This window comes from Dipodomys ordii, unplaced genomic scaffold, assembly GCF_000151885.1.
Source record: "Dipodomys ordii isolate 6190 unplaced genomic scaffold, Dord_2.0 Scaffold138, whole genome shotgun sequence".
Lineage (NCBI taxonomy): Eukaryota > Metazoa > Chordata > Mammalia > Rodentia > Heteromyidae > Dipodomys > Dipodomys ordii.
Window position 1 is genome coordinate 1,171,417 of NW_012267354.1, and position 24,108 is coordinate 1,195,524.

At 47.3% G+C, this 24,108-nt stretch overlaps 2 protein-coding genes across 2 annotated transcripts; one reads left to right on the forward strand and one right to left on the reverse strand.

The window, feature by feature from the left end:
- Positions 1-926: 926 nt before the first annotated feature.
- On the reverse strand, positions 927-8,602 carry Trim15 (tripartite motif containing 15). Its single transcript, XM_013031335.1, has 7 exons — positions 8,222-8,602; positions 7,143-7,238; positions 5,250-5,480; positions 4,569-4,591; positions 3,330-3,445; positions 2,331-2,363; positions 927-1,444 (listed from the first exon to the last, which is right to left on the reverse strand). The coding sequence occupies exons 1-7, from the start codon at positions 8,600-8,602 to the stop codon at positions 927-929; spliced, it is 1,398 nt and encodes a 465-aa protein (XP_012886789.1).
- A 2,828-nt stretch (positions 8,603-11,430) lies between these two features.
- Trim10 (tripartite motif containing 10) lies at positions 11,431-22,629 on the forward strand. The gene is made up of 7 exons (XM_013031334.1): positions 11,431-12,229; positions 14,145-14,240; positions 14,882-15,112; positions 16,338-16,360; positions 16,672-16,787; positions 19,622-19,654; positions 21,785-22,629. The coding sequence occupies exons 1-7, from the start codon at positions 11,801-11,803 to the stop codon at positions 22,300-22,302; spliced, it is 1,446 nt and encodes a 481-aa protein (XP_012886788.1). The 5' UTR covers positions 11,431-11,800; the 3' UTR covers positions 22,303-22,629.
- Positions 22,630-24,108: the final 1,479 nt, after the last annotated feature.

Sequence of the window (24,108 nt, forward strand, 5' to 3'; positions counted from 1 at the left end):
GTTATGATTAGAATAATTGGCTTCTGTGTCTTCTAAGCCCCAGGACCAGCACGCACGCGCGTTCACACACACACACACACACACACACACACACACACACACACACACACAGGCATTCTCTACAAGTCTGGACAATGCCCTAAGGGGGGAGGGGTGTTGATCTATCTAGAGCTTTTGAAGGGGCCCAGAACCTTCTGGGTAATTGAGGGCATTTCTAGCTGTGTGTTGAAACAAAAAGTCAACTGTGTAAATTAACCTAAGCCCAACAAACTCCTGGTTTTTCCCATGATGACTGCGTTGGAGCTTTGCCCCTTTTATTTTAGTTGTTTCCCTTTGCACTCAATCCTCACAATCCCAGCTTTTGCTGGGAGTTGTGCACAGCCGTTCCTGCCTCTGGTTCTTCCTCCACGGGGAGGATCGGGCACCAGCCAGCTGAAAGGCACAGCGTAAGCAAGGTAGAAGCCAGGTCCAGCCAGAAAATGGAGACAAGAGGTGTTTTTTTTTCCTTTGTTGCTATTTTTGTTTTCTTTTTTATCTTGTTTGTTCCTTTATCTGTCTTTGGGAGGGTAAGGAGGGCACAGACATGGAGAGACAAAGGGTGAACAAATGCAGCAGTGGTACTCCCTAGACACTAGGTTGAAAGCGAACTACATAACTTGCGGGTGGAGAAGGGAGGGAAAAACTGGGAGAGAGCAAAGGAAGGGGGTGACATTGTCCAAAAAGAAACGTACTCATCACCTGATTTAGGTAACTGTCACCCCTCTATACAGCAGCTTTATAATACAAGTTAAAAACAAACACCCCCTACCCCTCTCCCCCTCCAGCTCCAAAGATTCGAGGTTCTCAGGTCCACAGGCCTCATGAGGGCACATGGGGGTGCAGCTTGGAGCTGGGCTCCCCGGGCCCCCACTTGGCAAGCTCCAACCTCAGCCTTTCAGAGTAAGGCGTGAGCCTTTTTTCCAGACAGCAAAGAAAGGGAAGATGGTGCTGCAGAAAGCGGCCGTGAAGGTGAAGAGGAGCCGTTGGGTGTCGGCGTCGAGGAGGCTCACCAGGCCCTTCTCATAGTCCAGGGTGACGTCCACGCAGCCTGGGATGTCGCCCAGCATCAGGTCGGTGCGCGGGGAGGTGCTGGCCCAGCACTGCTGGTGCGAGAGGATGACCGCCCAGACACCCTGGTCGGCGCTCAGGCCCACCTCCCCCTTCCTCCCCACCTCCTCCACCGCCACCCCCACCGCGCAGCCGCCGCCCTTGCCCAGCTGCACCTCCACCTGCCAGCGGTGGCGCCCCGAGGTGAAGCCCGGCGACCCCAGCACCGCCGGGAGGCCGTCGAAGCGCAGGGGGCTGTCCGGCAGCGTCCGCTTCCGCCGCGTGTATCTCCCTGATTTTCTGTCCTCAGAGAGCACCAGGCTCGGGCTGGCCGTCTCAGGGTCCAGAGTGATGATCCCTAGAGAGAGGAGAGCTGGAAGCAACCAGAAAGGCAGGAGGAACACCGGGCCTGGGCGGCCTGCTCTTCCGAACCTCAGTTTCTCCATCTGCTCCAAGTGGACAATGATAACTCTCTCTACCTGACTGGCAAGAGGTGCTGTAAGATTTGCTCTCCAAAGTGTGTGTGTGGGGGGGGGCGGAGGGTGGGGGGAGGATAGGGGGGAGGACTATCACCAGCAGAAGCAGCAGCCACCCCTGGGAACTTGCTGGAAACATAATCATGGACCCTACCACGCACCAACTGAACCAGTTTTTGCAGTTAAACTTGAGATCCTTTTCTGCACATTAAAGTTTGAGAAGCACCGGTTTAATATAAGAGACTGAAAACAAGGTCCAAATTAAACTTAGCTTAAAATTAATTGCTTTTGCTGAGCACTGGTGGCTCACACCTGTAATCCTAACTACTCAGGAGGCTGAGATCTGAGGATCACAGTTCAAAGCCAGCCCAGGTAGGAAAGTCCATTGCGACTCTTATCTCCAATTAACCACTGGAAAATGGGAAGTGGTGCTGTGGCTCCAGTGGTAGAGTGCTTGCCTTCAGCAGAAGAGCTGAGGGACAACGCCCAGGCCCAGAGTTCAAGCTCCACAACTGACTAAACATAAATATTTTTTTTTTAAAAAAAGGAGACTATACTATACTCTGCCCCATGTTAATTAGGGCAGGAACTGTTATTCTGTTCATTTTATAGATGAAACTTCCAAGCAGTCTCAGCTAGCAAGAGCTTGAACTGACAACCCGAGTGCTCAGGGTGTGGGACACATGCACTTGATTTGCTATTTGCTCCCATAGAGTAAATGGATGAGTGGAAGACGCCACCCCCACCCCCAAGCCCTTTGCTGTTTACCTGAGTCTGTTTCCAGGTGATGCACCAGGTTTTCTAAAGGGAAACAGAAAGATGTATGGCATTTTTCTTTTGGAGGGGGATTACTGAGGCTTGAACTTGGGGATTCTCACTTGCTAGGCAGGTGTTCTACCACTTGAGCCACACACCTCCAGCCCCCTTTGACACTGGTTATTTTTGAGGTATGAGCACTTTATTTATTTTTGGGCACAAAGTGCCCCACCCCCCAGGCTTCCATTCTTCCACTTGTGCTTCCTGGGGTTAATAAATGCTCACACTGCACCCAGCCATTATGCTTCTCTCTGTAGTTGGGGTAGCTGAGATAAACTTCTCTTTGTCTGGACCCTCCAATTGCTACCTCCTAACTAGCTAGGATTACAAGCTTGAGCCACCATGCCAGGTTGACTTAGTGTTTTGTACAGGCACTCACAAGGGGAGGGTATCCTGGTCACAATGTAAGGTCATAGATGTGAGAAGTAAGGTTCACTTTACTGGACTCTCAGTCCAGTAACTGTCCTTGAGGAGAAAAAGATGTGCTCTGAGAGCTGGGTGCCAGTGGCTCACACCTGTAATCCTATTTACTCAGGAGGCTGAGATCTGAGGATCGAGGTTCAAAGCCAGCCCAGGCAGGAAAGTCTGTGAGACTCTTATCTCCAGTAAAACACTAGAAAACTAGAAGTGGCTTTGTGGCTTAAGCGGTAGTGTGCTAGCCTTGAGCTGAAGAGTACAAGGACAGTGCCCAAGCCCAGAGTTCAAGCCCCACGATTAACAACAACAAAAAAGATATAGTCTGTGGAATGCTCCCCTGAATATAATGGGGTTACCATGGAAGGTTTGGAGAGAGAAGGTGCTTAAAACCAGGTTTTGTTGTTGTTTGAGAGTCTTGCAATGTACCCAAGGTTTGCCTTGAACTCGCTATCCTCCTGCTTCAGTCTCCCAAGTGCTCATTTGCCACCACACTCCCAACTACTGGGAGTTGGGCGCTGCAGCCCATTCCATTACCTGAAAAAATCCTCATCATTTCTGGAAGGATGAGTGTTTTCCTGTGGATGTCTCGGATCTTCTTAATAAGGTCAGAAGAAATCGTGTCTGGATTAACAAAAGTCTTCACTTCACACCTATAGATCCGTATGATAATGGGTTAGGTCCTGATTCAAAAAGCAATACTTGATTCATACAATCAAGAGTTAAGAGTGGTCTTGCTATTATTGAATACTATTTCTTTATATTTTATGGAACTGGAGATTGGTTGCACCTCTCAGAGCGAGATCATTACCAATATTGGCCACTAGAGGGCAGTATGGTAGCATTTGAAAAACAGCCTAAACGGATTTCTAGTTCATGAGCTGGTACAATTAACTGAAAGGGGCTAGGAAAGAAGAAAAGAAAGGAAGCCCAGCGCTGGTGGCTCACGCCTGTAATCTTAGGTACTCAGGAGGCTGAGATCTGAGGATTGCAGTTCAAAACCACCCCTGGCAGGAAGGTCCATAAGACACTTATCTCCAATTAACCACCAGAAAATCAGAAGTGGAGCTGTGGCTCAATATGATAGAGTACTAGCCTTGAGCAGAAGAGCTCAGAGACAGGGCCCAAGTCCTGAGTTCAAACCCAATGACCAACAAGAAAACAAACCTCAAAATGGTAGAATGCTAGCCTTGAGCAAAAAAAAGAGCTCAAGGATAGCCCCCAGGCCCTGAATTCAAGCCCCTCACCTCAGAGGGAAAAAAAGGAAATGAAAGAAAATATACATTGTAGTGAAAAGCCCTCAATTTTGATCCTAACTCAATCCTCACTAGTTCTTGTCTGTATGAATGTACAACCAATTTACCCCCGGGTCTCCGCAGAACTTAATCTCTCACAGTTTAAAAAGTCAGTTTAGAGATACTTCCTGGTTCATGGATACCGGATTCATACACTAAATGCTTCCCCCTTCGAGTTACATTGCAAATGGTATTAGGTACTGACACACAAATAATTTCATGGATTACAGATGTTCCTAGATCAGTCTAAAAACCATGACTATTATTCAAACTTTCACTTCAAGGAGGGAAAAAGATGCCCCCAATTCCAACCCATCAGTTCAGAAGTGCATCTTTGGAACACAAACCTTTGAAAGTTGGAATTGTTATTGGGTGACTCAGTTGCCCATGGGTCTGTCAGAGTGCTTTCTTTCTGAGTAGTGGTCAGTGATTGACTTAGTATCTCACATAAAGAAGGTCAGAACTGGGGTGTGGGTCCTACCTGCTCTGGTTGATTCTGAAATCCTACAAAAGAAAGACAAGAACATGTACTTAGTTTCCACATGTCCTTCCTGACAGGGACTCAGAGCATCCTGTCTTCCCTAAAATGTCAGCTGAAAGCGCTCCTTGCTCAACGAGTAGAATCTATGTAATTACTCATTGAACTCTTTTGTCATGTTCCTTGGCTTAAGAAGGACTCAGTCACTTTCCATTGCTTTCCCTGTCTCAGCCTTACACTGGAGGAGGGTTTTGCTTCCAATGATTACAAGATGGCAGACAGCAGGGACCAGACTGAGTTCCCAGACAAGATTCCTATAACCACAACAAGCCCCATTTATGGAATTCTTCCTGCATGCCCAGGGCCCAAGTAAACATTTTGCATGCATTGTTTGAAACAACCCCATAAGGAGATGCTATGCTTATCTCCATTCTTTGAGGTTAAGACACTCATCCAAGTGACACAATTTTAAGAACCAATACTTGGAAAATCCAAGATTGTGTGACCCCAACAATGTATGCCCTGGGCAAATTTCTTTAGACCAGAGGCAGACAGCCATTTATCCCTCCCATTAGAGATAATCTCTTTCTTTTCCTGCCTCTTTCAGTGTCTTCCAGCCCATAGTACAGCACCCATTTCCCGTGGAACCCTTCTGTTCTCCTATGGGGGAGAGTGGTGTCTCACTTGCAGAAGTTCACTTGCTGGCTGCCGACACTTCTCCTCCAGCTCCTCCACCTGGACTTCAAGCCTGTGGGCCTCCTCAGAGATCTTTGCGATGTATTCACCCCTCTCTTTCCAGATCTCCAGCTCCAGCTCCCTCAGCCTGACCAGCAGGAAATGCTGCTGGGTCTCCAGCTCCTGCTGCAGCCTCTTAAAAGTTGCTTCTACCCATTGCTTCTTGCTTTCAATATAAGTCTGCAGGGATAGGGAAAAAAAGGTTGGGGACATGGTTAGAGAGAGGTTCACAGAGCTGGCTTTCAGAAGAATCATCTGTGTACTTATTACAAAGTATAAGAAAACTCCCAAAGGAGAGTGGCCAAGCATGAAGGTTTGATCACAAGCACTTGGATCTTCTGGTATTCTAACACTTAATGTCTTTTATCTTGTTTCTCTCTATGCTCAGAAAGTATATAATTCTTTTTCTTTTCTTTTTCCTTTTCTTTCTTTCTTTCTTTTTCTTTTTTGCCAATCCTAGGGGTTGAGCTTTGAGCCTGGGCACTGCCCTGGGCTCCTTTTTGTTCAAGGCTAGCACTCTACCAGTTGAGCCACAGTCCTACTTCTGGCTTTTTCTGGTGGTTAATTGGAGATAAGAGGCTCAGGGCCTTTCCTGTCCAGGTTGGCTTCAAACCATACTCCTCAGATCTCAGCCCTCGGAGTAGCTAGAATTACAGTGTGAGCCACTGGGGCTGAGAGTATGTAATTCTAAACTCATTCTTCTAAATTGTACTTTGGTAGAATTTGATGTCTTGAGATTATCAGTGACAAGGTCTATACTATTATCTTAGGTAAAATAATAATAATGCCATTTTGTGCTCTTCAAGGCATGTTGAAATGTAAAAAATTCCTTCCATCTTCTCAATGCCCTACTGTATCTCTTTAGAGTTAGGCAGACAGGACTATAGTAATATTTTTAGAGAACGATTCAGGCAAAAGGAAGTTGTGATTAGAGACAGGCTGAAGGAGTGCGGGACCTTCGTTTTAGGCACCAAAGTCAACATCTACAAGGCATCTTTGATGGCAGTGGAGAAACACCAGGGAGAACTTTCTGTCCTGAGGCTTTGTCTCCTTGGTCAAAGTGCCAGAAATTCCAACACTGGATTTTTCTCCTTGATAATCTTGCATCAGGAAAAACAAGATGGGAAGGAGCCAGATAGAACTACATTATAGCCTGCTGTCCACAGGGTCAGCTTTATAGTCAAGACTAGAAACAGATACTAATCTACATCTTGTGACCCCACACTTCCAGGCTATAGATAGATGGTCTCTCTAGGCAGACACATTGGGGAAAGAATAATGGGCCTGAGTCCATTGAGATCAAGAGACCCACATTCTAATAACTTTAACACGAAGTGGCTTTGGGTATATCACTTTCCTGGATCTCAGTTATTATTTTTTTGTTTTGGTCATGGGGCTTGAACACAGGGTCTGGGCATTGTCCTTGAGCTTCTTTGCTCAGGGCTAGCACTCTATCACTGTGAGCCACAGTGCTACTTCTGTCTTTTTCTGGGGGTTAATTGGATATATGAGTCTCACAGGGACTTCTTTCCCTGGGCTGGCTTCAAATCACGATCCTCAGATCTCAGTGTCCTGAGTAGCTAGAATTACAGGCATGAGCTAGCGAGGCCCAGCCTTAGTTTTTCACTCTGTGAAGGACTGGGTACATGTATCTTAGATTAGAAGTTGTCAGAACCACTTCCAGGCCTGAAGTTCTGGCGTTGCAAAAAACCTTCATCTGGAAGCAGGAATGAGAATAGTTTGCCAGTTCTTTTCAGCCAGGCAATAGGTATAAACTAACAGACTTCCCCAGGTGGCTAAGAAAACCCCAAGAGGTGATAGTACTCAGTGTGTGGGCCTTACCAGAAGCATTTGGATCTTCTGGTTTTCTTGACACTTTATGTCTTCTATCTTCTCCCTCTCGGTGCTCAGAGATTCTAGTCGACTCTTGAGACGATCCTGTGGAGAGAAGAGGCAGAGAAAGGTGGATCAGTTAATAATCCAAATCACAAATATTGTATGTTGTATTCCTTGCTCACCACTGAGTGCTAAGGGCTTTGTAGGTGACCAAAGCTAGTAGTTAGCTGGGTGCTGGTGGCTCAATCCTGTAATCCTAGTTACTTAGGAGGCTGACATGTGAGGATGGTGGTTCAAAGCCAGCCTGGGCAGGAAAGTCCATGAGACTTTTATCTCCAATTAATTACTAGAAAACCAGAAGTGGTTCAAAGTAGTAGAGTGCTAGCCTTGAGCAAAAAAGAGCTCAGGAACAAGTTCCCAGGCCCTGAATTCAAGCCCCATGACTGGAAAAAAAAGGGGGTGGGGTGGGAATGTGGCTTAGTGGTAGAGTGCTTGCCTAGCATGCCTGAAGCCCTGGGTTTGATTGCTCAGTACCACTTAAACAGAAAGAGCCAGAAGTGGTGCTGTGGTTTAAGTGGTAGAGTGCTAGCCTTGAGCAAAAGATTGCTCAGGGACAGGGCCTAGGCCCTGAGTTCAGGTCCCACGACTAACCAAAAAAAAAAAAAAAAAAAAAGTCTAGACCTTGTCCCCAAAGAGGACAGGCAGGAGTTGGTGTTAGGTAGATAGACAAGACTTTTTTTTTTTTTGGTAGGCTTGGGTGCTGTCCCTGCACTCTTCAGCTTAAGGCTAAACACTCTACCACTTGAGCCACAGCTCCACTTCTGGTTTTTTGGTGGTTAACTGGAGACTAGAGTATCATGGACTTTCTGGCTTTGAACAGTGATCCTCAGATCTCAGGCCTCCTGAGTAGGTAGGATTACAGGTGTGAGCCACAGGTGCCCACAAACAAGACAATTCTTAATCAAGGTATGCACAGGGAGATAGGAACACAGAGGACTCTTCAGCCTTAGAAAGCACATCACAGGCTGGTCCCCCAACCTCCACAAGCTACCATCCTGCCCCCTAACAGGCCCCTGCCAGCTTACCCGGTAGGGCTGAATGGCCTCATCCAGGATCCCCACGGTGTGGGCCTGATGAGAGGGACTCTCCCGGCAGAGCACACAGAGGAACTCAGCATCGTTCTCGCAGAAGAAGTAGATCTTCTCCCCGTGCTCCTCACAGTACATCTCCCTCAGAGGGCCCAGGGGTACTGGAACCTTCATGGGGTCTGTCTGCTCTTCCCCCTGGCACACAGGGCAGAGCAGGAGCCTTCTCGATGGCTGGGCCCCCATCTGGGCCGAGGGCGAGAGGCAGAGCCGGCAGCAAGCGTGTCCACAGCTGGCGGTCACCACATCATGCAGGGTCCCCCTGCACACAGGACAGGCGGCTCCCTGGCCCACCACCTGCATGCATGGAGTTGAGGGCATCACGCAGCCGTCCCCAGCCGGTGCGGGCGCCGTCCTCTGCCTCCGTCCACAGGAATTCCTTTGCCTGAAATTGAGTCACTTGTACATGAGTCACGGCAGCACACTTGTACAAGAATGAAAGACAGGCAGGAATGCCACCAGGGAGAGAAGCCACCTGGCCCTGCCTCTTCAGCTCCCCAGAACCCTTTGGCCACCACCCATCAGCTAAACGGGTCCAAACTCCAGGACACCCGCAACCGTGCAGCCTTTCCCAGCGACAGCCAGGTGTGCACCCTCATTCCTGTCCCCTTCCGGTGTCATGGGGAGCCCCATGAGATCACTGGGAGAAGGAGTTTCTTGGAATCTCTTGACTGTACTAGAGTGAGAAGCACTGGGAGGGAATTGCTGCTTCCTGAAACAATGAGCAGGTAGAGGCCATAAAGCTCTAGATATGGGGTGTGCCTGCCCCCGTCAAAGTCCAGCCTTGGAGAATGAGCTCACTGATTTCCGGGCAGCTGAAATGACTCAGTTGAGACATTGGTAGACTGACTTGAAGTTTTCCTTTTTACTTTTCCTGTACTTCTAACTACCCCATCTCTGAGGATCACTGTTCCTTGGCGCTTGGATAACATTGGGTTTCAACTTAATTTTTCATGAAATTTAATCAACCAATTGATTAATCATTTTTGTGTGTGCCAGTACTGGGGCTTGAACTCAGGGCCTTGTGTTCTCATTTGGCTTGTTCACTCATGGCTAGTGCTCACCCATTTGAACTATGCCTCCAGTCCCAGTTTGTTTCATTGCAAGCAAGAAAAAAAATAATGTAACTATTAACACATTTCAGAAAACCTAAAGAGTTTTAGGCTTTAGTTAAATTAGTTAAAAAGGTAAGCAGTTGTATGTCCCTCCCCCACAGTATAACCCCTGCTTTCACTATATTTGATGTCAGTATAACTTGTGGAGGAGATGGGGAAAAACCAGTTGTTTAAGGATACAGGTGGACCTGTTGCAACAATGAGAAGTACAAGTTGTCATGTCCAAAACGAGCTTTACAACGTCGGTGCGGGGGGGGGGGGGGGGGGGGGAGGGGGAGGAAGGAGAAGGATTGGGATTGGGGGGGAGGGGGGAGGCTGGGAAGGGATGTGAAGGGTAAACAAAGGAGGAGGCTGCAATGCTTGGTAAGAAATGTACGCATTATCCTGCCCATGTAATTGTAACCCCTCTGTACAGTATGTTCACAAATAAAATAAAATTAAATTTAAAAAAATAACAAAAAAATAAAAAGGTAAGCAGATCTGATCACATTACACAGGATTTACTACTTTGGTATTATTGTATAGAATTCTGATAACAATCTCTGAGAAGGTGGTTTTACCTGAATTTTACAGAGAAGGAGATGAAAACTGAAAGACAAAGCAACTTTCCAAAGTTCACAGACCTTGATTGACAACTGCAAGACTGGAGACAATGCATGTCTTAGTGCCCTTCCCACATGCCAACACTCAGCAGAGGTCAAACAGCCATGTTCTCCATCCACCTACCTGCACCCGCCGAGAAGATCAGGTCCTTCCTTCCATATTCCCACTGAAGGCTCATCTTACCACTCTGTCCATGCACCTTTTCACACCACTTCCTTCCTACCCACACCCATCATCTTGGCCAAGACCACAGCCCTGGAGCAACATTGTCCATGGGTGAGCCACCATCCATGTGTGGCTACTGTGCATTGAGATGTGGTTAGTTTGGGGTAGGAGGCGTGGCTCAGTTGGCAGAGTACTAGCCAATGAGCAAAAGTATCAAGTACTGGATTTGAGTCCTCGTCTTAGACCTGAAAAATAAAAGAAATGTGGTCAGTTCGGGTTGAGGGGTACTGTATATGTGAAATACAGACGAGTTTAAAAGTCTTGGTATGAATGAAAAGAACTGAAACCTATCTCATTTGAGCCTGCCACTGGTGGCTCTTGTCTGTAATTGTAACTACTCAGAAGGCTGATATCGGAGGATTAAGGTTCAATGCCAGCCTGACAGGAAGGACCATGAGACTCATCTCCAATTAACCAAGAAAAAAGCCAAAATTGGAGCTGTGGCTCAATAGTAGAATACCAAACTTGAGTTAAAAAGCTAGGGACAGCACCCAGACCCTGAGTTCAAACCTCAGTACCAGTGCACACACACACACACACACCCCTCATTTGATAACATATTATACCAAGTATATGTTGAAATCATAGTATTTTTAAGATACTAGCCAAATATGATATATTATTAAAATTCATTTTATCATTTTATTTTTACTCCTTATATGGGAACCAGAAATATTGAAGTGCACACATGGATTCTGTTGTTGGTTGGAATTGCTCAAAAGATGCAGGGCTCTGGCTGTAAATTGTGGCCACTCACATTTCTTGGGAGAGCTGAGGTGACCTGGTTCATCCTTAGGTTTCTAATTTGCAAAGTGGAGAGCCTAATAGCACAATCGTATAGAGCAGACAGGTGGAGGAAATGATATCATGTGTTCAAGATGTCAATAACAGTGTAAAGTATACAGTCATCATCAAGTTTGGTGGCAATGATTTATTTTTCTTTTTCCCCACATGGAGTAGATTCCAGCCTCTTTTAAAGCCCGTGGCAAGCCAGCTAGGGCATTGGTGAAGTTGCCCATTCTGTGCACAACCAAGCACCAGGTCTTATCTGAGTCTCCACACTTGCCTATCTGCTGCCTGGCTGGCCCGGGGCTGCCTGATACTGCCAATCTCCCTGGAGACAGCTGGATGCACTGAAGAGAGACTGGGGTGGCATTGCCACTCCATGAGCCAGTCTCTTTCCTGTCCCCTCAAACAAGAATGATCTTTGTCAACAGTGGATGACTGAATAACCAGCACCTTCTTTCTATTGGGAGTGGTGGTGAGTGAATGGAGCTGCCCAGCCATGGGCCGTGTCCAGGCTTCAAGAATAACTGAGGCCATCTGGGGAATGTCGTGAACCCCTCTACACCCTCCGCCTCTGCTGCTCTTTCTCCATCTCTGCGGCTGGCAGGTGTGTCTGTCTTCTCCTGAGGGACTCTGGTGGCAGAGAAGATGCACACAGGTACCTTGTTCAGGTGTGTGTGACTATGTTTCTGTCCAGGGGTGGACACATGTGGGTGTGTGTACCTGCTGATCCCCCTCAGCTGAGCAGTGGAGGTGACCTTCAGGAAGCGCAAGGCTTCAGAGCCCCAGCATGGCCACAGCTGCCTCTGTGACCAGCCTGGTCGATGAGGTCAACTGCCCCATCTGCCAAGGAACTCTGAAGGAACCAGTCACCATTGATTGTGGCCACAATTTCTGCCGGGGCTGCCTTACTCGTTACTGTGAGATCCCCGCTCCGGAGTCTGAGGAGTCCCTCACCTGCCCCCTGTGCAAGGAGCCTTTCCGCCCAGGGGGCTTCAGGCCCAACTGGCAGCTGGCCAACGTGGTGGAGAACATCGAACACCTCCAGCTGGTGTCCACGCTGGGCCCCGGGGATGAAGACATCTGCTCGGAGCACAGGGAGAAGGTCTACTTCTTCTGTGAGGATGATGAGGCACATCTGTGCGTGGTGTGTCGTGAGGCTGGGGAACATGGAACCCACACAGTACGCTTCTTGGAGGACGCGGCTGGTCCCTACAGGGTAGGAGAGGGGACCCTGGGGTCACAGGGTGGAGCTAGAATTGGACTAAGGGAAGCAGAGTAGAGTTATGACGTTTGGGGGTCACCATGACTCCAAATTCTTTCTCCCCACTTATGTGATTACCCAGGCCACAGACGCAAGCAAGACAATGACACTTTCTTGTTTTTTGTGTTTTTTTTTGTTGTTGTTGTTCTGTTCTGTTTTGTTTTTCCTTTTTGCCAGTCCTGGGGCTTGGACTTTGGGCCTGGGTACTGTCCCCGAGCTTCTTTTACTCAAGGCTATCATTCTACCACTTGAGTCACAGCACTACTTCCAGCTTTATCTGTTTATGTGGTACTGAGGAATCACACTCAGGGCTTCATGCACGCTAGGCAAGCACTCTATCACTAAGCCACATTCCCAGTCCCACAACAACACATTTATGATTGAAGACTTGAGTTCTAAGGTATTTGTTCCTGGCTCCCCTTGAGCTCATAGGAGCTCAATCATAGTAGTTGAATACATGAGTGATGTTTTCATGTCTACAGGGGTGAATGGTGTGTTTAGGTGGGGGTATTTGCGTATAGCTGTTTGACTGTTATTGTTCATTAATATGTTAGTTGATGTATAGGTAGAGTTGGATGAATAGATGTGGTATGTAATGTTATTGGTCATTAAATAAGTATGTGCTGGTTCTAGTTGTTTATGTATGGTGCCTTGGTACAAGTGAGGGTCTGTGTGTGCAGAGGTCTTAATTAGTGAATTAGCATTTGGTGGTGAGAGTTTTGAATCTACCACAGATGAGCATTTAGGTGTGTACCTGTTCCTAATCTATTCCAGAGCAAATTACTTTTTAAAAATAATTAGTCTCATTTTTGCACTATCCAAGTTTCTTCTCACGTTTGGAATCATGCCTAGATAAGAAGGAAGGTTATTTATTTGCATATTTTGTATCCCTTTGGGATGTGTCAGGAAGTTGGAATTATTGCAGCAAAGGACATACCAAGCTCAAGATAGATTTTAGGTACCACTTACTAAAATCAAAAGAAATTAGGATATTTAACCTGAAGACAGACTCACAGAGGGAACAAAGTTGCCGTCTTCAATGGTATACAAAAGGGGGAAAGCGCTGATGAAAACCGAGCAGGGTGGGGGGTGGGGAGGGCAGGGGTGAATGGCTTATGCCTGTAACCCTAGCTCTACAGGAGGTTGAGATGCGAGGATCAAAGTTTGAAGCCAGCCCAGGAAGGGAAAATCCGTGAGATTCTTATCTCCAATTAACCACCAAAAAGCTGAAGTGGAGCTGTGATTCAAGTGGTAGAGCACCAGCTTTGAATTAAAGAAAGCTCCCAGACCCTGAGTTCAAGCCCGAATACCAGTGCCTCCCCCCCAAAAGAAAATTGAAGAGGGGAAAGTATAAATTAAAAAGAATAGTACCCCAAGAGTTGTTGTCGGGCTGGGAAGGTGGCTCAGTGGTAGAGTGCTTGCCTTGCATATGTGAGGCCATGGGTTCGATTCCTCAGCACCACGTAAGCAGAAAAAGGTAGAAGTGGTGCTGTGGCTCAAGTGGTAGACAGTGCTAGCCTTGAGCTGAAGAGCTGAGGAACAGTGCCCAGGCCCAGAGTTCAGGCCCCATGACTGACAACATAAAAAAGAAAAAGGGCTGGGAAGGTGGCCCAGTGGTAGAGCGCTTGCCTTGAGCTGAAGAGCTGAGGGACAGCGCCCAGGCCCAGAGTTCAGGCCCCACGACCGGAAAAAAAAAAAGGGCTGGGAAGGTGGCCCAGTGGTAGAGCGCTTGCCTTGAGCTGAAGAGCTGAGGGACAGCGCCCAGGCCCAGAGTTCAGGCCCCACGACCGGACCCAAAAAAGAGGCAGAGAGTTGGACGAGATGACACCCCTTAAGAAATCATTTTCCTTCTTTGAATTTTGTCCCCTAGGAACAAATACACAAGTGTCTTATGAATCTAAGAAAAGAGAGAGAAGAGATTCAAGAAATCCAATCAAGAGAAAGCAAAAGGATACAAGTCCTCCTGGTAGGTCCAGGTCTAGAATTCTCCCTCACTCTGGGAAACATAACAGAACGGGCTTTGAAATCATTCTGAATTTGAGTCCTGACTCTGGAACAGACTACATAGCCTCAAGCAACTCCTAACTTCAGTTTAACTTGTTGGTAGAGATTAGAAATCACCACTTACTCAGCCTGCTACCAGGATTAAATGAGATCACACTGGAGGAGCGGCTTAGTTAGTGCTGTGCACGTGATGTGTGATTCCTACAAGGCAGAGGGCCAGGCCTTCCTCGCACCTCTTCTGAACCAACTTCTCTCCCTGCCCCTTTATGGTCGTTGTGCTGAGTCAATGCTGGGCTGTCTGGCTCCCAGATGGTGTGCTGAGTCAATGCTGGGCTGCCTGGTCCCCAGAGGGAATGGGCAGGTGGAAAGAAGCCATGCCAACTCTAATTCTGTCTGGGGACTAGGGAGATGGGAGAGGTTCTGATTTCGCCACCCAATCTGGGAGCATGTGGAACTAGGCCAAGAGGGAGATGGGAGTGAAGTAAGAAAGAGAAGGAAAAGGAGAAGGAAGAGACGGAGGAGGGAGAGGGAGGGAAGGAAGAGGAGGCAGTCCTGGTGAAGGTGAGAGCGACATCTTCCTTGTCTCTTGCTCTGTCTTCTCAGACTCAGGTGGCTACCAAAAGACAGCAGGTGATTTCTGAGTTTGCCCACCTAAGCCGATTCCTGGAGGAACAGCAGGGCATTCTGTTAACACAGCTGGAGAGGCTGGATGGAGACATCTTGAAGCAACAGGAAGAGTTAGAATTCCTGGTCTCTAGGGAGATCTGCCGGTTCAGTGCCCTGATTGAAGAACTGGAGGAGAAGAATGAGAGACCGGCAAGAGAGCTCCTGACGGTGAGGCCTGAGCTGTCCCCTGTCCCTGTGGTCCCTGGAATCACTGTATCTTCCTTGACTAAACTGTGCCTCCTTCACTCACACACATCTGCATCCATGATAGGAGATGAGTTATGAGACCAGAGGCCCGAGTTTCTGCCCATGCTTTCATGAGTTCCTGGTCTTTGTGCTTTCCTGTCTGTCTTTCCATCCCACATGTATTGAACAGCATGGATTAACATCCGTCACTCTATTAACCATCTCATGGGGCCTCTGTAAGGATCCATCAGTAAAATGCACATGGAAGTAGCACTTTGAAAAATACTAATTATTTCTGGGTACTGGTGACTCACCATAATCCTAGCTACTCAGGAGGCTGAGATCTGAGGATCTCAGTGTGAAGCCAGCCCAGGCAGACAAATCCAACAGACCCTATCTCCAGTCAACTATTCAACCAGCAAAAAGCCAGAAGAGGAACTATGGTTCATGTGGTAGAGCACCAATCTTGAGTGAAAAAGCCAAGTGAGAGTTCAAGGCATGTGTGTGCACACACATGCACGTGCAAACACACACACACACACACATACACATGGTACTATGTAAACAAATGCCAGGTGCTATTTCCAGTGCAAATTGTTCTTTATCCTGAGTGACCCCTTCTACCAGTCAGAAAGTTCTTCCTGATCTGTTTTAATTCTTTGAACTGGAGGAGAGAGATTGGGCTGTGAGCAAAGCATCAGAAGCATCTGAAGGCAAGATTTAGGGGAAATCACTGGAGAGGGAGAAACAGGAAACTTCAGTGGGACTTGTTCAACTTAGCCTCTAACTAGTAGAGACAGGTCCCTTCATCACCTGGGTCTATACAGTAAAGGAGTTGGACTCTGATTCCCAAGGTTTGGTAAACCCTAACAATCTGACCTTTATGCATCTGGTGTCCCTTTCTGAAATGTCCAAGGATATGAACATAAGAAAAATAGGAAACCTTTGCATAGTGGCAACATGCTACTCAGGACTCAGAGCCAGAAAGATCGAGGCTTGAGGCTAGCCTGGTCACAGTTAATGTGAAAGCAATCCCAAAGCAAAAGAACTGGTGGTATGGCTGGAATGGTCAAGTATTAGCAAGCACTAAGTTCAACCCCAATATTATAAAATAGAAGGGAAGTGAGGAAGGCAGGAAGGGAGGGAGGGAAGGAGGGAGGGAGGGAGGAAAACCCTGAAACTCTGAAACTCTTTCTCTCCCATCTAGGATATCAGGAGCACTCTAATAAGGTAAGTCATGGGATGTCCATTTTCTTTTTCCACATAAATACAGATATGCCCCATTGTTCTAGTTACTGCCATATAAATATACAACATCCTGCGTAAAGGACGTATATTCACACATAAACTTCCACACATCCAAATGCATTGTCACCTAGAGCTGCAAGTACCCGTATCTTATATAGCAGCTGGGCATCCTAGAGGAAGGCTGTCCATGGGAACTGAACTGGTACCTCAGCCTTATGAGTAGATGTCTAACTAGCTCTGCAAGCATCATTAAGGAGAAGAATTCCTAGACTCCATTGTTTCTCTGCCCCTAGATGTGAAACCAGAAAGTGCCGAAAACCAGAGGCTGTGTCTCCTGAGCTGGGCCAGAGGATCCGGGACTTCCCCCAGCAGGCCCTCCCCCTGCAAAGGGAGATGAAGAAGTTTCTGGGTAAGAGCTCCATGGAGCACAGGTGGCCATACAGCCTGGATTTAGGAAAGGCCTTCTTGCTCCACTCCCCATAGTGGTGAATATTTATATATTTTCCGTGCTTTGACTATGTTATCTGAGACTTTTGATAAATGCTGACTCTGAAAATAATATGACAATATGAAAAACAATAAAAGTGAACATTTCTGAAGAAAAGTTCAACTGATTTGAAGAATAATTAAATTTTATCAGTTGGCATTAAGCAATGCAAAAGATAATGCTTGTGCTAAATCAGCTGGTGGCTCAAGCCTGTAATCAATCCTAGCTCCTCAGGAGGCTGAGATCTGAGGATCTAGGTTCAAAGCCAGCCTCGGAAGGCAGATCCTAGAGACTCTTATTTCCAAATAAGTAGCAAAAATCTGGACATGGAGGTGTGGTTCAAATGGTAGAATACCAGCATTGAGCAGAAAAGCCAAGTAAGAGCCTGAGGCCTTGAGTTCAAGCCCCAATATTCACACACACACACACACACACACACACCGAGCGAGCAAGTGAGTGAGAGAGAGAGAGAGAGATTAAAAATATCATTCTCAATAATTAAAATGCCCAGGGGCTGGGAAGGTGGCTCAGTGGTAGAGCGCTTGCCTTGCATGCCAGAGGCCCTGGGTTCGATTCCTCAGCAAAAAGAAAAAAGCTGGAAGTGGCGTTGTGGCTCAAGTGGTAGAGCGCTAGCCTTGAGCTGAAGAGCTGAGGGACAGTGTCCAGGCCCAGAGTTCAGGCCCCACGACCGGACCAAAAAAAATAATTAAAATGCCCACAGCATAATCTGCAGTTCATGATAAATTTCTGATAAACACCATTAGTCAGTAGCCAGTGATAGTATTTACATGGATCCTCTGGTATCTGACTAATGCCTTGCTTGCTCTTTCTCTTTCCTTCTGTTCATGTGGCTCCTGGGGCTGGGTTGTCTGTATAGGAACTGTGGCTTTTCTGGGAACAGGAAAGGGTGATGGGAGAGGGAAAGGAAAAGCTGGGATGAGAGTTGGAAGGGAATGTGGCTTTTGCCCTTCCCCAGTCTGTGAAATCATAAACAATGTCCCCTATTTCTTTTCTTTCTTTCCTTCCTTTCTTTCTTTCTTTGTTTTTTTGGTTGGTCGAGGGGCTTGAGCTCTGGGCTTGGGCGCTGTCCCTGTGCTCTTCAGCTCAAGGCGAGGGCTCTACCACTTGAGCCACAGCATCACTTCCAGTTTTCTAGTTGTTTATTGGAGATTAGAGTCTCATAGGTTTTCCTGCCCGTGGTTGGCTTGAATCATGATCCTCAGATCTCAGCTTCCTGAGTAGCTAGAATTACAGGCGTGAGCCTCTAGCGCCCAGCAATGTCCCCTATTTCTAAAAGTCCACCCTCCAAAGCATCACTGTAGAACAACGCTCCCCCTAAGTCCACTTCCTGTTAGCATTCCTAGTGACCTTGCAGGAAAGGAAATTTCACCTTATTCCAAGGTTGACTAGTCAGATGGGGAGGAGTACACATACCTATAATCCCAGCTACTCAGAAGGCAGAGTCAGGAGGATTTCCAGAGGCCAGAAGAGTTTATGAGACCCTATCTTAGAAACAGAACACAAAACTAAAGGGGTAGATGGATGGAGGATATTCTTTTTTTCCAATTTCTAATTCCAGTTTCCAAATTTTGCCATTTTTCTTTAATACTATATTCCTTTTTATGTTTTTTTTTTAAAATAGTGTACAAAGGGGTTGCAGTAAGGTAATGAGTACATTTCCTATGGAGCATTGTTACCTCCTCTTTGTTTTTCCCCTACCATCCCTTCCCTCCCCACCTCCCTGAGGGAGGATATTCTTAGTAGAGGAACACAAAGGTGCAACGTCTCTATGCATCTGATCATATAAAATAACATTTGGGGCTGGGAAGGTGGCTCAGTGGTAGAGCGCTTGCCTTGCATGCCTGAGGCTCTGGGTTCGATTCCTCAGCACCTCATAAGCAAAAAGAAAAAAGCCGGAAGTGGCACTGTGGCTCAAGTGGTAGAGCACTAGCCTTGAGCTGAAGAGCTAAGGGACAGCGCCCAGGCCCAGAGTTCAGGCCCCACGACTGGACCCAAAAAAAAACAAAAAACATTTATCAAAATGAACTAAAACCCCCCAAATTAAGGAGGTGGCATGGCTTCAGAGGTACATTGCTTGCTTAGCATGTTCCAGACCCTGGATTCAATCCCCAATATTATGGGAGAAAAAGACTGACTTCTGCCTAATCTCAAATTATTTTAAAGCACAACAATGAATGAGTCCACTTACTTATCCATTAAGCAGATGGATCTTTAACACTTAGCATATTCTTTTTTGTCAGTCCTGGGGCTTGAACTCTGAGCCTGGACACTGGCTTTTTCTGTGCTTAAGTAGATTTCTGTGATTAAGTAGATTTTGTAGATTTTCCTGCGCAGGGTGGCTTCAAATTGTGATCCTCAGATCTCAGGATTACAGACACGAGCCACTAATGCCTAGCTTAGCATGTTTTGGGGCTACAAGTGTACAAAGGAGACATAGTCCCTGCTTGCTCAGAGCTGGGGCAGTGGGCCTCAAAATGGAACCCCACCCAGCAGCATCAATACCCCCTGGAACTGAACATTTGCAGCCCCACCCCACATTTTCAGGAACACCTGAAACCAGGGTATGGTGGTAGGAGCTCCAGGAGATTAAGATGCCCGCAGAAGTTTAGAACCACTGGTCAAGATGACTGTAGCTTCCATTTGCTTTGCTCCTTTATCTGGGATGGGGATGAGGAGAGGGGTCTTCTCTGGTTTTGACACTAATGAAATCTTCTCTTATTATTTCCTTTTCACAGAGAAACTCTGCTTTGAGTTGGACTATGAGCCAGGTAAGCACCTTCCATCAGGATGGGAGACAGTGAGGAGGCCCTAAAAAGGAAAGACAGATTCCCATCTCCACTAGGCAATATGGTAGTCATATATACTCACACTCAAGTCATAGGTACACCTATGTATATACATGCCATATACACTTGTGTGTCTAAATATACATGTGCATACCCACGGTAGCCCTCCATATCTACAGATTCTACATTCGACCTCAGAAAACATTCAGGCTGGGTACCAGCAGCACACCTATAATCCTAGCTACTCAGGAGACTGAGATCTGGGGGATCTTGGTTCAAAGCCAGCTTGGGGAGAATAGTCCAACAGACAGGCTGGAGATGTGGCTCACGTAGTAGAGTGACAGCCAAACAACTGCACGCCTTGAATTCACACCCCAGTGATGCTACTATATGACCAGGAAAAAAAAGTTATATTTGTATTAAACAAAGTCAAACATTCCTTCCCTTGGCATTTTTCCCTAAATAACAAAATATAACAACTATTTATATAGCATTTACATTTAAGTCTTATAATTACATTATAATACTTAAAATGTAACATTATAATAATATAAGTCATCTAGAGATTTAAAGTATATGGGGGAATATATGGAGGTTATATGTAAACATTATGATGTGTGTGTGTGTGTGTGTGTGTGCATGTGTGCACATGCACTGATTCTGGGGCTTTAAACTCAGGGCTTTGGGCACTGTCCCTGAGCTTCTTTTGTTCAAGGCTAGCATCCTACCACTTGGGCCACAGTGCCATTTCTGGCCTTTTCTGTTCATGTGGTACTGGGGAATCAAACCCAGGGCTTCGTGCATGCTAGGCAAGCATTCTACCCCTAAGTCATGTTCCCAGCCCTGTCCCTGAGATTTTTTTTTTTTTTTTGCTTAAGGCTAGTGTTAATACCATTCGAGCCACAGCACCATATCTGGCTTTTTAAGTTTTTAATTGGAGATAAAAGCCTCAAACATTCCTGCCAGGGCTGGCTTCAAACCATGATCCTCAGATCTCAGCCTCCTGACTTGCTAGGATAACAGACATGAGATACTGAGGCTTGGGCACATTACATTCATTTATACAAGGGACATGAGTCCCAATTCCTATCCCCATAAGAATAAGCGTTTCATAGAGTACACTGACTTTGTAAGGTCCCGAGGAGAACTGGTACAAAGGACAGGCTCATGCCCTCCTGATGACGCTTGGCTCTGCTGTGCACATGTTCAGTGGAAAGGAAGATAGGATCAAAATGGGACCCAGTGAGTCAGGGAAGACTTTCTGGATGAGGGAACTTGCCTGAGTTTAGAATCCCATTCTCATAACCGTCAGGGGCACCTGCTCCCTCAGATGACAGATGACAGGAGGGCAGCCTGGGGCCGAGACAGGAATGAACACAATAAACTCCTTCAAGGCCATTGTTCCCCATCTACCAACCAAAGACCCTAGGGATTCATGGGGTTGCTGGAAGGGTTGCTGAATTTATAGATTTTTCTCAATTTATACGTACTAAAAATAACAATATGGCTGGGTGCTAGTGGCTCACAGCTGTAATCCCATAGCTAAACAGGAGGCAAAGCTGAGATCTGAGGAGCGTGGTTTGAAGCCAACTGGGGCAGGAAAGTCTGTGAAACTCTTATCTCCAATTAATCACCGAGAAAGCCAGAAGTGGAGCTGTGGCTCAAGTGGTAGAGCATTTAGCCTTGAGCAACAGGGCTCAGGTTCAGCACTCAGGCCCTATATACAAGCCCCTGGGCCCTATCCTTGACAGCTCAGGGCAAGCGCTCTACCCCTTGAGCCACAGAGCTACTTCCGGTGTTCTGGTGGTTCATTGGAGATAAGAGTCTTTGGACTTTCCTGCTCGGGCTGGCTTTGAACCACGATCCTCAGATCTCAGCCTCCTGAGTAGCTGGGATTACAGGCGTGAACCACCAGTACCTGGCAATTTGCAGCTCTCTTGAAGACAACAGGAACGTGGTGGGGTCTGGACACACAGATTCTGAGTATTTCTAGCAAGTTCAGAAGTGCTTTCATAGGAATGCCCAGGTAGACATGGAGGGTGCTTTCTGGGCCCTTGAACGTCACCGTGGACCAGCTGACATCTTTATCTCTTCCATTCTTTCCCCGGACAGCTCACATCTCTCTCGACCCCCAGACTTCCCACCCCAAACTCCTTCTGTCCGAAAATCACCGGCGGGCTCGGTTCTCCTATAAATGGCAGAATTCACCGGACAACCCCCAGCGTTTTGACCGGGCTACTTGTGTTCTGGCCCACAGTGGCTTCACAGGGGGGAGACACTCGTGGGTGGTGGGTGTGGACTTGACCCACGGGGGCAGCTGCACCCTGGGTGTGGTGAGTGAGGAGGTGCGGAGGAAGGGGGAGCTTCGGCTGAGGCCAGAGGAGGGGGTGTGGGCCATCCGGCTGGCCTGGGGCTTCATCTCCGCTCTGGGCTCCTTCCCCACCCGGCTGGCCCTGGAGAAGCAGCCTCGCAAGGTGCGGGTGTCTCTGGATTACGAGGTGGGCTGGGTGACCTTCGCCAACGCCATCACCCAGGAGCACATCTACACTTTTACCGCCTCCTTCACTAGGGGGGTCTTCCCCTTCTTTGGGCTCTGGGGTCGTGGGTCCAGCTTCTCCCTGGATTGCTGAAAGGGTTTAGTTACCCCAAACTCTAGTCAAGTATGGTGTGGATTTCAACCCTGCCTGGGTCACAGGGAAGGCTTGGGGTAGAAATGACTTCTCTGGACAATGCAGTGGTGACTGTGGCAAGGGATGGGGAGACAGGGTGGGGTCACACCATCAAGCCTCTCCCCAGTGCTCAGAGATGCGCAGGGCATCTGCAGACTCAGCTGCTGCCCGCTCCTCTCATTCCCAGCAAGAACAGAAGTTACTGTGTACAGGAGAGAGGCCTGGAATTGGAACCAGAAGATCTGGATTCTAGACCAAGCCTTGGATGATTTCAAACAAACAAACAAAATATGCCATACATCACCTTTATCTTGTTTTTCTTCCCAAAGATTTATTTGACTCCTGTCTTCAAGAAGCATTTGTTGTGTGCTATGAACCTAATAGTGTGAGCCACTGGTGATTTGAAAATAAAAAGGAAAAAAAAAGTTTGTCCTATATATGAGGAATCTCTGGTGAGGCTGGGGAAGATAAGGTGGACATTTCAGCATGGTGTGGCTTCTGTGTCAGGGATCCCACTCACTGGGTGTTATGGAAGCCTGGAGGAGGAGGCTTAGCGCTGTTTGGAGGGAGGGGGGACTCCCTCCCTCTCATATGGTGAGCAAGAAGCACCTTAAGAAGAGAGGACAGCCTAGCTACTCAGGAGGATGAGATCTGAGGATCACGGTTCAAAGCCAGCCAAGGCAGGAAAGTCTGTAAGACTCTTAACCACTAGAAAACTGGAAGTAGAGCCTGTGGCTCAAAGTGGTAGCATATCCGCCTTGAACAGAAAAGCTCAGGGACAGTGCCCAGGCCCTGAGTTCAAGTCCCATGACCAACAACAACAAAAAAGAGAACAGCAGAGAACTGGATTGATCTGGGTGCTGGTGGCTCACACCTGCAATCCTAGCTACTCAGGAGGCTGAGATCTGAGTATACGTGAGACTAATTAATCACCAGAAAACTGGAAGTGGAACTGTGGCTCAAAGTAGATCATGTCTTGAGTGAAAGAGTTCAGGGACAGTGTCAGACTCAGAGTTCAATCCCCAGAACTGAAAAAAAAAACTGGGGCGGGGGGGGGGGAAGGGGGGATGGTCTGTGCCTTCATGGGGCATTAGGTAATCTTCATGAACCAGGTGCCTGGGTAGTCCTAATGAATTTTCATGTGTGTTCATCAGGACAACCCAGGAACCTGGTTCTGAATGAGGTAGAGTAGCTTAGTGGTTGAGAGATCTTTAGTCAGAAGCCAGCCACTGGTGAATCATACCTGTAATCCTAGCTAAGCAGGAGGTGGGGATCTGAGAATCATGCTTTGAAGCCAGTCCAGGCAGGAAAGTGTGAGACTCTTACCTTCAATTAATGAACAAAATGCTGAAAATGGAGCTGTGACTCAAGTGATAGAAAAGCTTGTGCAAAAAAGTTGAGATAGCACCCAGACCCCAAGTACAAGCCCCCATACACACACATATTCTCTGTTTCTCTCTTGCATACACATACACACACACACACACAAACACACACACAGATCATGAATCAGGCATGGATTGAAATCCTAGCTATATGAATTTGGCTGAGCAAATAATAAAACTCAGCAGATCTCAACTTTCTTTACTTTATCTTATTTTATTTTTTGGGGGTCCGGTCAGGGGGCCTGAACTCTGGGCCTGGGCCTATCCCTCAGCTCTTCAGCTCAAGCCTAGCACTCTACCATTTGAGCCACAGCGCCACTTCCGGCTTTTTTCTTTTTGCTTATGTGGTGCTGAGGAATTGAACCCAGGGCCTCAGGCATGC

Excerpts from the sequence above, each read along its gene's own strand:
- Trim15 (XM_013031335.1), bottom strand. The coding sequence starts at position 8,602 with ATGCCCTCAACTCCATGCATGCAGGTGGTGGGCCAGGGAGCCGCCTGT. Across the intron at positions 7,239-8,221 it reads AGGCCATTCAGCCCTACCGG|GATCGTCTCAAGAGTCGACT; the intron begins GTAAGCTGGCAG and ends TTCTCTCCACAG. Across the intron at positions 5,481-7,142 it reads AGAAGATCCAAATGCTTCTG|ACTTATATTGAAAGCAAGAA; the intron begins GTAAGGCCCACA and ends CTATCCCTGCAG.
- Trim10 (XM_013031334.1), top strand. The coding sequence starts at position 11,801 with ATGGCCACAGCTGCCTCTGTGACCAGCCTGGTCGATGAGGTCAACTGC. Across the intron at positions 12,230-14,144 it reads ACGCGGCTGGTCCCTACAGG|GAACAAATACACAAGTGTCT; the intron begins GTAGGAGAGGGG and ends TTTGTCCCCTAG. Across the intron at positions 15,113-16,337 it reads CGGCAAGAGAGCTCCTGACG|GATATCAGGAGCACTCTAAT; the intron begins GTGAGGCCTGAG and ends TCTCCCATCTAG.